Source organism: Thecamonas trahens (assembly GCF_000142905.1).
Source record: "Thecamonas trahens ATCC 50062 unplaced genomic scaffold supercont1.67, whole genome shotgun sequence".
Classification (NCBI taxonomy): Eukaryota; order Apusomonadida; family Apusomonadidae; genus Thecamonas; species Thecamonas trahens.
In genome coordinates, this window is record NW_013657613.1 from 18,044 (window position 1) to 32,783 (window position 14,740).

The 14,740-nt window shown below is 63.4% G+C and overlaps 2 protein-coding genes across 2 annotated transcripts in view; one reads left to right on the top strand and one right to left on the bottom strand.

Annotated features, from left to right (window-relative positions):
* AMSG_12401 (uncharacterized protein) overlaps positions 1-7,875 on the top strand; it is a gene marked incomplete at its 3' end in the record, with an annotated part of 8,136 nt that extends 261 nt beyond the window's left edge. The window contains exons 2-8 of the mRNA XM_013897622.1: positions 163-1,581; positions 1,776-2,377; positions 2,434-4,231; positions 4,294-5,616; positions 5,655-6,200; positions 6,233-6,733; positions 6,790-7,875. Of these exons, the coding sequence (XP_013753076.1) occupies positions 163-1,581; positions 1,776-2,377; positions 2,434-4,231; positions 4,294-5,616; positions 5,655-6,200; positions 6,233-6,733; positions 6,790-7,875 (7,275 nt within the window). The remainder of the gene's footprint in view (positions 1-162; positions 1,582-1,775; positions 2,378-2,433; positions 4,232-4,293; positions 5,617-5,654; positions 6,201-6,232; positions 6,734-6,789) is intronic.
* A 26-nt stretch (positions 7,876-7,901) lies between these two features.
* AMSG_10959 (uncharacterized protein) lies at positions 7,902-14,305 on the bottom strand (the record flags this gene model as incomplete). The annotated part of the gene is made up of 2 exons (XM_013897583.1): positions 8,936-14,305; positions 7,902-8,882 (listed from the first exon to the last, which is right to left on the bottom strand). Exons 1-2 carry the CDS (start codon positions 14,252-14,254, stop codon positions 7,902-7,904), a joined length of 6,300 nt encoding a protein of 2,099 aa, XP_013753037.1. The 5' UTR covers positions 14,255-14,305.
* Between the last annotated feature and the right edge of the window lie 435 nt (positions 14,306-14,740).

Genomic DNA, 14,740 nt, shown 5'->3' on the forward strand with positions numbered 1-14,740 from the left:
TCCCGGAACTATGCCTGCCTGCCAGCCTGACCTGATTGACGCCGCGACGCCGCCAAAAAAAAACTAGATGGTTTTTTTTCTTGGGGAGGGGGGGGGGGGGGGGGGGGACGGTAGCGCACAACTCACACTCATCCGATACGTACTGCTGGTACGTGTGCACAGCCACATGACAACGAACTGAGCTCGCATCACTTTACCAAGCCTATCGACATCAACTCGGCCACGCTCTATACCTCGCGCATCACCCGTTTGGACCAGTTTGACATCGATGGCGACGCCGTTCCTGACTACTTCCTCTCATCGTTCTCGGGCGTCTCGTTCCTTCCCTCGACGCTCCTCAACTCATCGTACGCTCCAGCTCGCAACCCGTCGCATTCAGCCGCATCTATGGGCCCCGCCGCTTGCATGGCGGACGTCTACTCGGTTTCGCTCGCTCATTACGACTGTGAGTTCGACCGTGCGATGGTCGCCGACTTTAACGCCGACAACGTGCTTGACATCTTCGTCGACGCGTGTGACGGCAACCCCATCGCTGTTCTTCCGGGTTCGCTCACTCGCCTCTGGCCACGCCACGTTGCCACTATCCCAGTCACTGCACCGGCCTACGGGTCTCAGCAGCGTTTTTACATCGCCGACATCGACGCCGACGGCGACAACGATGTCGTCTGGTTCTCCACCTCAGACTCGACCGACTTCTCACTTGACCTCGTCTGGATCGAAAACACTGGGGCCGGTGCCCTCGCGCTGACCCGCAACGTCATCGAGCCCTACCACTCAAACAACGGTCGCTTTCAGTCGGTCGACGTCGCAGACGTCAACGCCGACGGCTTCCCGGACATTGTCTGGCAGACCTCCTCCGGTGATACTTTTCTCCGCCACGCCACCGCCCCAGGTGTCTTTGGCCCCCGCATCTCGCTCTTGCCCAAAACCTCCGACTCGTACTTTCTCCAGTTCTTTGACTACGACGCCGACGGTCGCCTCGACGTTGTCCAGGAGGATCCCAAGGACAACAACATCATCGTCTACGTCAACGGTGCCACCTCCCCCACAGACGATTTTGTTGTCGCCGAGCGCGTCGAGATGGTCTCCGGCAGTGACGTCACCTGCCTCGAGGTCGCAGACTTTGACAAGGATGGCGACCACGACCTCGTCTACGGCTCCTTTTCTGAGGACAAGCTCCGCTACGCCCACCACACCTCGGGCTCGTCCTTCACCTACTCAGACATCTTTAGTCTCAACAACCCGAGCAGGATCGCCCTCGGTGACATCAACGGCGACACCTATCTCGATGTCTGCTCCTACGGTGCTCACGACCTCAAGTGTGCAGTGTACGAGTCGAGCGTCTCGGCGTTTGGCGTCACTGTCTGGACCACGCCCGCTCCCGACGCCTCCGACATTGTCCTTGCCGACATGAACGCCGACGGCTTAGCCGACCTCCTCGTCCTCCCGTCCACCACAGCTGGCTCCTTCCGCGCTGGTGCCACTCTCTACTACTACCGCAACTCGGGTCTTCTCACCACCCCGTTCTCCACGTCTGCCCGGGTCGGAGTCATCGCCGATACTTTGGCCGGCGTGGCCGTCGTACGCTCGGTGACCTCGATGGCGATGGGCTGCTCGACTTTATCGTCCCGCACTCCTCCCTCGAATTCAACGCCCTTCACGTCTACCTTACCGCTGGGCCAGGCTCGGCTTCCGGAGGCACCGGCCTCATCGACTTCTCCGCTCCGGTCTTCCCAGTTGGCCCACCACCGCCCGGCTACCCCACCGACCCACAGCTCATCGACGTCGACTCGGACGGCGACACCGACGTCACCATGGTCTACTTCAACGGCAAGTCCATCACCCTCACCCTCCTCGCCAATACCCATGTCGAGAGCGGCGCAGCGCCCGGTGACACGCCGGCTTTTGTCTTGTACTCGATCCCGGTCACCCCACCGCCAGGAAACTCCTGGCCCAACGAGGTTGTTGCTCTCGACGATGGCCGATTCCTCATTTTGTTCTCTTCGAATTACGATGACGTCTACCTCATCACCAACGTTTCCTGGTTCGAGGCCAACACCACCGCCTCGCTCACCCTCGTCGCTTCCGGTACTTTCTGGAACGGCTTCCACATCACCGACATCAACAACGATGGTTTCCTGGACTTTGTCTATGAGAACCTTTTAGCCAACGACGCCATCCTCGCCATCCTCGACATCCGCGGCGTCGGCCTCGAGAACCTCTACGCCGACGGCGGAGAGCGTATTGTCGTCGCAGACGGCGTGCCCCTTTTATACCGCAGTTCCTTTATTCACCTCAATCCCTCCGAGGACGACTACATCGACTACATCGAAGCAAGATATGTCGTCCAGCTCAGCATGGGCCTCCCGCGCCCTCCGTCTTCGTCTGCGCTCTTTCCTTAGCCCATAATCGAGACATCGCCTCCACTGGCAGTAATTCTGTAGTTCTTGTTGACGCCACAGGCGATGGCTTTGTCGACATTCTCGCCCCATCCTCGTTCGAAGGCATCCGCGTCTTCCCTTACCTCGCCGCAGGTGCCGTCAAGGACACCATCGTTACCGCCGTTGACAGTACGGCGGGCATCACCGCCTCTACCGTGGCTGATCTCAACGGCGACGGCTGGCCCGAGCTCATCGCCTTTGACCCGTCTGGCACCTTTACTATCGCCGACAATGCCCCGAGATTTGACAACGTCATCAGCCAGTCTGCCTCCATGTACGCGGGCGACATCATCTGGCTCGAGGCTGCGGACATTGACCGCGATGCCCGCCCAGACCTCGTTGCTCTCGTTGACGACGACAGGCTGGTGTGGTACCGCAACACAGGCGCCGAGCCTTACTTTGTATCAAGTGCCCCCTTCGGATACAACAGGTACGTCGTCATCGACTCGGGCACCATTCGCAACGCCAAAGACTTTGTCATCGTCAACCTCAACAACGACGCCTGGCTCGACATTGTCATCTCCTCTGTCAACAATAACGCCATCTACGTCCTCATGGGCCACGACATCGCTCAAGACGTCAAGGCCTTCTACCCTCCACACCTCTCGGTAGACCTTGGTTCGCCCTGTTCCTCGGAGCGCTTTGTTCGCGCCGTTGACGTCACCGCAGACGGCCTCCTCGACCTCTTCGTCGTCTGCTCCGCCGCCGACCACATCATCTATGCGCCCTCGCTCGGTGCAGCCGCCGATGCCAACGGCACCCTCACCTGGGAGACCGCTGCTCCGATCACCATCATGCTCTCGAGCTCGGACAACGTCGCCGGCTTTCAACTCGGTGACATCAACAACGACGGCCTCGTCGACATTGTCCTCTCCTTCTCCTCCTTGTCAAGCCCCTACCGCTATCTCATCAACATTGGCTCGTCTGCTGCTCCGGCTTTCTCGTCCCTGCACGACATCCCTATGGAAGTCGACTGGGACAATATCGTTCCAGGCCCCTCAAATCCCAACCCGCTTGGCACGGGCGATGTCTTTGCCCTCGTCGATCTCGATTGGGACGGCTATCTCGACGTTGTCGGTAGCTCTTCTTCAGCGTACGCTATCATCCTCCTCAACGCCGGGTCTGGCCCCTCGCCCGCAGCCTTTGACGACGCCAACCCTGGTCTTGGCATTCCACGCCTCGCCTCCGCCATCAAGTGGTACCAGAAGGGCAAAACCTTTACCCGCGCCCGGTTTGAAACCATTGATGTCTTGGATGCTGACGGCGATGGCTACCCAGACTGGTTTTCCTCCTCCTCGCACACCGATGTAGAGCGCGCAGTCGTCTCCGGCATCAACTCGAACTGGCGCCTCCCGCGCGGCCCGCGCAACTTTACAGTTCCCATCGACCGCTGCGGCTACACGCTTGCCTGCATCGCCTCGGTCATTTCCACACAGATTGCGCGCTGTGGCGACTCAGTTGTCCTCCCGCCCGGAACCTACACTGGCTGCTGGTCCTCCCGCCGCTTTGTCGTCGGCAAGTCGGTCCGCATCGTCGGCGGAGGTGCCTCTCGCGACGACGTCATTATCGACTGCTCCTCCGTCGCCGCAACTCCTTTCGAGGACGGCAGCATCCTCTTTGCTGTCGAGGAGGAGCGCGTCGAGCTCGTCCTCGACTCGCTCACCATCATCGGTGGTACCAGCCCCGAGACTTCTTTTGGCGGTGGCCTCCTCACCGTCTCGCACGGCTCGCTTGTCCTCTCCTCGGTCGTCATCCGCAACGCCACCTCAGTCACCGCCGACCAGCTCTCAGTCGCCGCGCCGTTGTTGGCTTTGGTGGTGCCATCCTCGTCGGCGACCGCGGCTCGCTGAAGGTCATCGACTCGCTCCTTGACGCCAACACCGCCCAACACTCGGGCGGCGCTATCGCTGCCGTCGGCAACAGCATGTCCATCACACTCGAGCGTTCCGTCTGCTCTCGCAACATCGCGGAAGTCTCTGGCGGCTGCATCTTCCTCGAGTCCGCCTCAGGCTTTTCCTACCTCACCATCATCGACTCGCACCTTAGCGAGAACACCGCTGTCGGCACCTCGCCGGCCATCGCGGCCTCCCGCCGCGGCGGCGCCGTCGCCGTCATTGCCCTCGCCGACATCGTCGCGGTCAACCTCCTCGGCTCGGCTTGCTCTCTCGCGGACAACATTGCTCGCGAGAACGCAGGCGCCCTCTTCCTGCGCACCTCTACCTTGGCCAGTGCCAAGCTCACCCTCAACTCGTGCTCGTTGACCAACAACATCGCCCAGGGCGGCGATGGTGGCGGCGTCCACGCCCTCGCCCTCGACGCCTCTGAGCTCAACATCTACATCGGCGCCGGCACTCTCTTCTCTGGCAACTCGGCCGTTGGCTCCGGTGGCGCTCTCGCTCTCGAAAGCGACTCGGCTGCCGCAAACGCCGCCATCAACACCACAGCTCCCGGCGCTGCCTTTCGCTCCAATGTCGCAGACCTCCACGGCGGCGCACTGGTCGCCTCAGGCAAGGCCGTCAGCACCTACCTCGTTGATGTTCTCTTTGAGCGCAACCTCGGCCGCCGCATCGGCGGTGCTATCATGGCTGTCGGCCACGCAACTGTTCGCCTCGTTGGCGGCACTCTCTCCAGAAACTCGGCTGCCTTTGGCGGCGCCTTTGGCATCACCTCGGCGCCCGACTACCTCCGCGCCTCGCTCACTCGCAACGGCTTCCCCGTCGAAGCCTCCAGCGCCTCGCTCGAGCCGCTGCTTGCCGACTCCGACGACACCGCGCCATGCGCCGCTCGCGGCGCTCTCCTGACCGACTCCGTCCATCTCGACAGCAACATCGCTGTCTATGGCAGCATCGGCTTTGCCTGTGGTGCCCGCCTTGCTACGCTCGGTGATGGTGCCTTTGCTTGGGACTCGAGCGCGCGCGTCGGCGGCATCGCGCCGTCCTCTGGCCTCTTCTTTGCCTGCATGCCGCAGCCTGGCTTTTGCAGCCGCGTCGGTGACCCATGCTGCCTCGCGGATAGCCGCACCGAGTTCCTCAGGGGGCCGTGGATGGCAGCCTCGGACGCCATGGTCGCCGCCTACAATGCTTCTTTCTCCGACATCGCCGCCTCAGTCGGCTACGGGCCAGTCATGGCCATGCCGCTCGTCGAGCTCGAGTGGACCGCGGCGCTGCCGACCGAGGTCTCTTCAGGGGCCCCTTCGGCACAGGCACCTCGCAGTCGAGTGGCCGCGATGGTCTCGGGCAGACCATCGTCGATCCGCAGCTGGCCATCAGTCTCGCCTTTGCCGACGACGCCACAGACGCAAACTTTGCCTTTGTCGGCGCTGGTCGTCTGCAGCTCATGTCTGAGCCTGCTGGTGTTTCGTTTGCCGGTGTGGGCATCGCTGCGCGCGCTGGCGTTGACGTCGGCGTCGACATCAACCTCGTCGCCTCTGTCGCCCAGTCGGCCGTCGACGTCTCCGTTGCGCCCAGCGCCGTCATCACTGCCCGCGTTCGCGTCCAGGCCTGTCTTCCAGGCTCGGGCGCGCTCGTCAGGGACGGCTCGAGCGTCCTCGAGTGCGCGCTTTGTGACGAGGGTCTCTTCTCCGACACCACCTCGCTCGACCCGTGCGCCGCCTGCCCGCCGTCATCGGTTCTCGCCGGCCGCGGCGCGATCGACTGCTACACCTGCCCGGTCAATGCCCAGCTCGTCCCGGGTTTCGTCCCTGTCCCCGGCCGCGGCCTCAACTGCACCTGCATCCCAGGCACATGGACCGATTCCGGCGTCATCAACCGCCCCTGCACCCCTGCCCTGAGGGTGCCCGCTGCGCTGGCGGCATCGCCCTCCCCGTCGCCATCCCTGGCTACTTTCCCACTGCCGATCCAGGCATCTTCCTCGAGTGCCCCAACCCGACCGCGTGCTCGGGTGGCTATCCGTTTGTGTGTGCCCAGGGCTACACCGGGCGGTTGTGCGGCGCCTGCGCCCGCGGCTACTACGCCCTCTCGGGTGCGTGCTACAAGTGCGACGACCGGACCATCCCGCTTCTCATCGCAGCTTTTGTCGCCGCTGTTGCCCTCGTCGCCTTTCTCGTCTGGCTCAACTCCCGCGAGGAGCTCACCTACCGCTTTGCCGCCATCATGATTGGCTTCAACTCGCTTCAAATCTCCGCCATGTACGGACAGATCGACCTCGAGTGGCCGCCCTTTGCCGCCTCTTTCTTCAACGTCGTCTCGCTCGTCAACCTCAACTTTGACCTCAGCTCGCCCGAGTGTGCCACCGTCACCGACCACGTCTGGCTCCTCAAGTGGTGGCTGACCGTCACGCTTCCACTCCTCTTCTGCATCCTTTTGCCGTCGTCATCGCCGGCGTCCAGGTCTGGCGCGCCATCGCCCATCGCTCCGCCCTCCGTCCACCTGCCCTTACGCTCACCGCTCTCCTCGACGCTTCTCGTCGCGCCTACCTCCAGCTCATGGTCCTCCTCTACCTCCCACTCGCCGCAAAGGCCATGAGCTACTTTCAGTGCCGCCGCGATCGTGACGGCCGCTGGGTCCTCGAGGCCGCCCCGGCAAAGAGCTGCTACGGCACCTGGTACTGGAACTACTTTGCCTTTGCCCTCATCTTTGCTGGCGCCTACGCCGGAGGCATCCCCGCCCTCGTCTACTGGCTCCTCACCCGTGTCCGCGCCAAGAGCGACAGCATCCTTTTCAGCCTCCGCTACGCCTTTCTCGTCGGCCGCTTCCTCCCGCGCGCCTATCGCTACGAGGTCTGGATCATGGCCCGCAAGGCGAGCGTCGTCCTCGCTATGACCGTCTTCCGCTCGCCGAGAGTCAAGGCCAACGTCGCCCTCTTTGCCCTCATGAGTTGGTTCTGCCACCTCCTCGACCGCAAGCCCTACGCCTCGCCCTTCCACAACATCCTTGCGCTCTTCTGTCTCGCTACCTGCGCCGCAATCCTCTGGTCCATCACCTTTGACGCTGGCGCCTCGCGGACCCTCGTCGCCATCACCGCCATTGTCATCAACGTCGTCGCTATCGTCGCCGGTGTCGTCGTCGATGCCATCCTCATCTATCGCCGCCACGCCGCTGCAGACAAGGACCTTGCCGACGGCGAGGACGCCACGTATGCCGACTTTGGCTATGCCGCCGACGGTGCTATCCTCTCCGCCGTGCCCGATGCCGTCGTCAACGCCAACGACTCGAACCACCAAGTTGCCTCGGTCACTAACCCGGTCTTCACCAACGGAGACCGTATTCATGTGGCGAGCTCGTGGACAGACGTCGACGACACCACTGACGCCCTTGCCCTCCACTCGCTCCAGTCGGTCGACTCGATGGCCTCGCTTCCCGCCGTCGCCATTCCGGCTCCCCCAATGCCGTCGTCGCCCGTCGCCTCCCTGACCCCGGCCGCAGCATCCGCCCGCACATGCTCTTCCTCCTCCTCATCCTCCTCCCCCTCTTAGAGCTCTTTGTCGTAACACCTTCTCCTTTATCCCGATCCGCTTGTCTCATCCTCGCTCCCTGGCGCCGAGTTGGGCCGCTCGAGCAGCTCAACGGCCCACGGCGAGTCGTGGCAAAGCACGCTCTGGGCCACGCTGTCGCTGGCTACCGTCGCGGCATCGAGCTTGTTGAGCGCGCTGCGGAGGTGCGGCGAGAGATCGGGTGCATGCTTGCGGACAACCTTGAAGAGGAGCTCATCGCGGCCAAAGCCCATGCCCTGGCTTCCGCTCACCACACGGGCCCGGTTGCGGAGATGCTGGGCCTCGAAGAGGCAGCCGATGATGAGGGTGGCGAGGGCAAAGCCGATGACGACGACAACGGCCACAACAAAGATGACATACACAGTCTGGTTGGGAAACTCGTCGACCCAGAACAGCAGTCCGGCGACAAGCAAGGCAATGATGCACAGGTCGAGCTTGAGCTCAATGTCGTTGAGCGGCTGGTAGAGGTACGGCGCGTGCTTGCTCACCATCAGCATCGAGGTGACAAAGACGGCGAGCAAGCCCGTGAAAAGGATCATGTGCACGTTGGAGGCAAAGACCGAGAAGATGACAATGGTCAGCCGCTTGATCATAAACACCACGCCGGCAAAGTAGTAGTGCTTGCGGAAGACCGAGTACAAGGCGCCGTAGCGGAGCACAATGTGCGCCCTGCCGAGCTCGGCCCGCCACTTGTACAGCACAGCGGCAAAGACCATCGGCATAGCGATGACATACAGAACAAGGCCGATAAGAGCGAGCGGAAGTCCCAGAGCCCATCGCCCCGTAAAGCACTCCTCAGACGGCTCAGAGTCGAGGTACCACTTGCCGTCGGGGTACTGCGTGCAGTCAAAGTAGTCGAGCGTCGACCGCGAGAGCGGGATGTACACCAGCGGGCCAAACGAGAAGAGCGCCCAGCGAATGATGTCGACAATGCTCATGCGCTGGCGATCGATGGCGGCAAAGCAGCCGCACGAGAGCCAGGTCGTGTACTTGACCACCGTGACAAAGCCGACGAAAACAGGCCAAACAGGCCAGGCAGCACCATGCTCATGGCGTAGCGGACGGCAAAAGCTGGGACAGAGCAATCGACGGCAAAGACAGAGATGTCGACGTTTGCCACGTTGGCTGCCTCGAGTATCTGCTGTACCGGCGGCTGCGGCCAGTTGAACGGCGCCTTTGCCAGCATGCCCAAGATCTGGAAGAAGATGACCGCCAGCGAGAGCGTGTGCGGCACCCGTGAGCTCTGCACAGACTCACTCTCCTCGCGCTTCTGGAACTCCTTCACCGCCATCACCGCCAGCACGCACGCCACCACCGCCGCCAGTACCACGCCTACCGCCATCACTCCCAAAAGCGAAGCCGCGGCCTGCGGACACGAGAGGCACCCGCCATCAGGCTGCCGATACGCCCCGGACGCGCAGTCCTTGCACAGCAGCGAGCCTGTGGCGTACTGTGGCGCGCACTGCGACCGTCCGATGCAAGCCTCCTTGATCAAACACTCGGCAAACTCGCCTTCCCGCACCCGATAGTACCCTTTGCGCGCGTATGGCGCTGCCGATGGCCCGCTACCGCCCGCGCAGCTCGCTCCTGTCGGGCACGCCTCGCACGCCAAGTCCGCCGCCGACTCGGCGTTCCAGAACCCAGCTGCGCACACGCACGGCGGTACGGCGCCCGCTGTGGCGTTGCCCCTTGCCAGCCGGATGGTGTTGGCTGGGCAGTCGACACAGACCCCGTCGATCGGCCAGCCCGTCCCGGTGCACGACGGCACGATGGTGCACGGCTCGACCGAGATCTCGGTCGACTCGGTCGCGCCCGTGCACGGCACGCACACCAGCGCCTCGGATCGCACCGCGCTCGTCGCTCCAAACCCGACCGGGCACCCATTCACCACCACAGGCACCAACACCGCCTCGCCGTTCGGCAGCTCGGCAACCACATCGTGGGCCTTGTCCAGCTCGGCAGGCCAGAACCCGCCGCTGATCTCCACCCCGATCCGCTTGAGCGAGTACCCGCCGCTAGATCCGTCCCACTCGGCTTGGTCCGGCGAGACCTCTGCCATGCTGCTTGCGCTCCGCAAGCTGATCGTCACCAAGTCGTCGGTCACCGTCTGCCCAAACACATCGCTCGCCACAAGAACGCCACCGGAGGCGCCCAGCGCGATCCCGGACGCCTGACGGAGGACAGATCCGGAGCCTGACCACGTCATTGACACCGCGGCTGACGCCCGCGCCGGGCCGTATGCCTGCCTGTTGCTCGTCATCGCATCAGCCACGCTCCCGCCCACTATCACCGCCGCCAAGCCCAGCGGCGGACACTGGAACCACACTCCGCCGGCCTGCTCGTAGGAGATGGTCGTCGCCGCCAGATCGGACGCCGACAGATCGACCACCGCGCCGCAAGAGAGTGCCACTCCGCCATATCGCGCGCCCGACGAGACAATGACCGTGTCCGGGAGCGCCAACCGCGACGACGACGAGAGGATGCTGATGGAGGAGCTGGGCGGGACGGCCGAGCCGGCGCCGATGGCCAGAACGCTTGTCACCGCTGCAGCCACACTCCCGCCCATCCGCGCGTACGACGCCTCGAGCCTACAGCGCGCAAGCGTCGTCGTCGTTCCCGAGCCATCGTACTCGACAAGGACAGCGCCGCCGTAGCCGTGCGCTGCCGAGTTGCCCACAAACACCGAGTCGGCCATCGTCACGCTGATGACCATGGCCCGGAGCGCCACCGCTCCGCCGCCGTTGCCCTCTCCATTCGCCACGTTGTTGTAGAAAGCGCATCGGGTGCAGGAGAAGCTTGATGCCGCCGCCACGCCCAGGGCGCCGCCGCCAGCCACCGCCGTCTTGGGCCCATCAAGCACCGAGTTGCTCTCAAACACCGCGTCGACCAGATCGGCCGCGCCGGTAGCCTGAACAGCCACGGCGCCGCCAAACTGGCTCGCCGCGCAGTGGGTGAAGCTCACGTTGCGCGCGATGAGGCTCCCGCGGATCCGTAGCGCTCCCCCGAGCACCGCCGCCGACGATCGGACCTCGGTCCCGGCCCGCGCCACAAACCCGGTCATGCTCACATTGGTCATGATCAGCGTCGCCGACGGCTCGACCACCATCGCAGCGCCAGCTTCGCTATGGCGAAGCACAGGCGCATCGCTCGCGCGCGAGGTCATCACCACATGATCTAGCGTCACCGTCGCCGATGAGCTCACACTGTACAGCACGCCGCCGTAGCCGCCACAGTCGATGGTGCCCGGCCCGATGACCACGTCGCGCCGCAGCGTATGGTACCCAGCCTCGCCACTCGCCCGCACACATCGCGATCCACTTTGGGGCACATCGTCAAGCTCCAAGTGGTAGCCGGCCGGTGCCCGCGCTGCCCGCGCCGAGAGGCACACAATCGAGCCGGCCACGCCGCCGCACTCGGGCAGTGTTCTCGGGAAGCTTCGGGCGCGAAACCCGAGGCTGCGGCTTCCGCGATGGACGCGACCACCACTGGCGGTCATGGCCACGACGTCGTCGATGCCATCAGAGTTGATGTCGGCCACCACACCGTTCGCCGAGCTGTGGAAGGTCCGATAGTCGGGGCGATGCGGCGCAAGGGCTCCCAGCCACACGTTGTCGGTGCTCCTCGTGGCCACCACGTGGCCAAATCCAACCGCCATCGGCACGATGGCCACCCGGTGGATGGGCCCAGCAAGATCGGTGCCAAGCACAAGCATGTTGCTCCCGTTGCCATCAACAAGCGCCAGGATCGTTCCGTTGGCCATGGCCACTACCACGTCGCTGATGGTGTTGCTATTGAGCTCACCCACACAGATCGTGGTGGGATCCGAGCCCAGCGCCACTTCGCCGTGGCTGGCGTACACAGCGCTCGGACTCGTTGCGCTCTCGTTGATCGTTGCCAGGTACACACTTTGGCTCCCGCTGCTGAGCCAGACCAGATCAGACGCACTCCCGCTACCACTCAGATCGGCGGTAGTGAGCATAGTCACGCCCGGCACGCCAACGGCTAGCAGCACGCCAGGCCCGGCAAGCGGCGACGAGGCGCTCGAGTCAATGCCGGCGTTGAGGAGGATGGCAAGGCCGGCCGACCCGCCGACAACAACGTCGACGTCGCCATCACCATTGGCATCGACCGTAACTAGGCTCGTCGGCGTGCCGACAGCAGCAGTAGTCGAGACGGTGACGAGATCGGCGGGCAGAGGCGTAGTGCTGACGCTCACAAACAGCGAGACGGCAAGCAAGCCATCGGCCGAGATGGCGATCACGTCCAGCATGCCGTCCGAGTTGATGTCCGCGAGCGCAACGTCCGCCAATGCCGCCATGGACGGCGGAGGCGTCCGCACCCGCGGTGACAGGAAGCCACTGCTGCCATCGCCGTAGAGCGCAATTGTCGTGGCGTTGCTCTTGCAGACAACCAGCAGATCGATGGCCGTGTCGTGGTTGAGATCCGAAGCCACAACGTCCGGCACCTCGCCCGACGCGCACCACGTGCTCGAGTCGGACGCCAATGAGATGGCCGACAATGCGTCGTCCAACAAGGCGATCGGCCCGGTGTACCACAGCGCCATGTCGCCGGACGCCAGCGCGCCGCCAGCCATGCTCGCCCCAGAGATAAGCTGCCGCGGTGAGCTGGGCTCAAAGACGCCGGCGCCAATGCAGGCAGCGCCTGAGACCGAGTCGATGCCGTAGCTGGCGCCGCGAGCAAAGGTCATATTGCCGCGCTGGAGGGAGACGATGACGGCCGAAGTGACGTGGTTAAAGCCCAAGACAACGTCAACGAAGCCATCGTAGTCAACGTCGGTAAAGACAAGGTGCGAGGCCGTGCCCGCGATGCTCGGGTTGATGGTAGAGATGTAGCTGACGCTCACGTCGCCGTTGATCTGCCACACATCCCATGCTTGGGTCTTGGAGGTGAGGATCTCCGGCAGGCCGTCACCGTTGAGATCGGCGAGGTAGATCCGGCGAGTGTTGGTGGTGAGGACGACGGGCGAGCCGGTGTCAAAGGCCACTGCAGGCCAGGTTGTCCGCACCGCCGCGTACAACCGCTCCCATCCGCCGACCTCTCGGATGTAGAGCAAGTCAGCGAGGCCGTCGCTGTTGACATCGGCCATGATCGGCGTATCCTTGACCTCGCCAGCCAGGCCAAGCGAGATGTCCGACGCGCCGAAAAGCGTTGTGCTGGTTGGCGGGCTAGGCGCAAAGCTGATCCACCCGAGGCTAGTGCCGGAGACATACAGCGCGTCAGCGAGCCCGTCGCCGTCGAGATCCGGGACGAGGACGAGGGTCGTTGTGGATACAGCGATAGCGCTTGTGTACGGCGCCGCTGCGTAGCTCGGCTTGCCAGCTGCCATCGTGCCCAGGTAGACGTCGACTCGGGAGCTGGCCTCGTTGTACACAAAGATGTCTGGGACGCCGTTGCCAGACACGTCTTTGGCGGCGACAGCAGCGAGCCGGACGCCATCCGAGACAAAGATCGGCGCCGATGTGGTGCCGTTGTCGTGGCTGAGGACAAAGAAGAGCGAGTTCTGCCCTGGAACGCTCATTTCTGTTGCTTGCGAGGCCACAATGTCGCTCAGCCCGTCGCCGTTCAGATCAACCACGGTGCACGAGCGGATGTTGTCGGGCGTGGTCGCGGCGACCATTGTCCTGGCGAGGACTGGCGGGGTGAGGTCCGGCACCGGGATGCGCGGCTGGTACGGGCTGATCGGCGAGTAGATGGGCCGGCTTGAGTACGGCGACATTGGCGGCGGCGATGCCATACCCGCGGCCATCTGCAGTGGATTGACAAAGTCGTCGGCGGCCCCAAAGTTGTAGTACCGCACCAGGTTGGGCGCCGTGGGGGAGACCGGGCCGGCCATGACGCGGGCAATGTCGCCGGCATTCATGGCGTACGACCAGAAGCGGAGCTCGGCCATGAAGCCCGCACTCGCCTGATTGGCGTCTGTCGGACTACACGATGAGCCGTCGAGATCGTTGCCGAGAGCGATGGTGAGGCCCGAGGTGGCAAGCGTCTCCACGGCCTCGTACGGACCCATAGCGAGCTTACCATCGATCCACAAGCTTCCCAGCGGCGGCGATGCCGTGATGACCGCGGCCATGTGATGCCACTCTTCGTCGACGGGACAGAGGCCGTTGGCCTTGTGGAGGCTCGTGGCAAACATAAAGTCGCACACATTGTTCCTGTCCACACCGATGTTGAGCGGATGCGAGCCGCTGTCGCCGCCGTTGCAGACGGAAATAAAGTTCTGGTACGTGTCCACATCGCCGGTCCGATACCAGAACTCGATGGTAAAGTCCGAAGAGGGAAGTGATGCCGAGACTTCACGGTAAATATTTGAAGCCGACGGCTGTGCCGAGAAATCCATGCTCCCAACCACCACGACTGGTCGCCATGCCAAGGCAATCAGCACCGCCGCTACCACCCACGAACCCCACCTCCGCCGCTGCCACCACCGAGCTGGCCCGATACTTGCCCACAGACTGACCGACTTTCTCGCACCAGCCGTTCCACACCTTGAACTACACAGAGACATCGCCTCCTGCTGGTTCCACACAGCGGTCTGTCTGGAGAAGTGTGGGGTCAGATTGGAGGAGCCGGGGGGGGGGAGGTAGAAGGTGCTGAGCTGCTGTTGGGTGCGGGAGATAGCGGCTGGCACCCACGTGGGTCACGTACGGGGGGGGGGGGGGGGGATGGAAAATATTTTACAATAATTTGGCGGGGGTTGGTGGTATGTAGGTGGGGGTGGGTAAGGTGGTAAGGTATGATTATTTCAATGAGAGTTAATTGATGGAGCTGGTCATGATTAATTGAACGAGAAATGATTGATGTGGCGATGGTGGGGTCAGGGGGG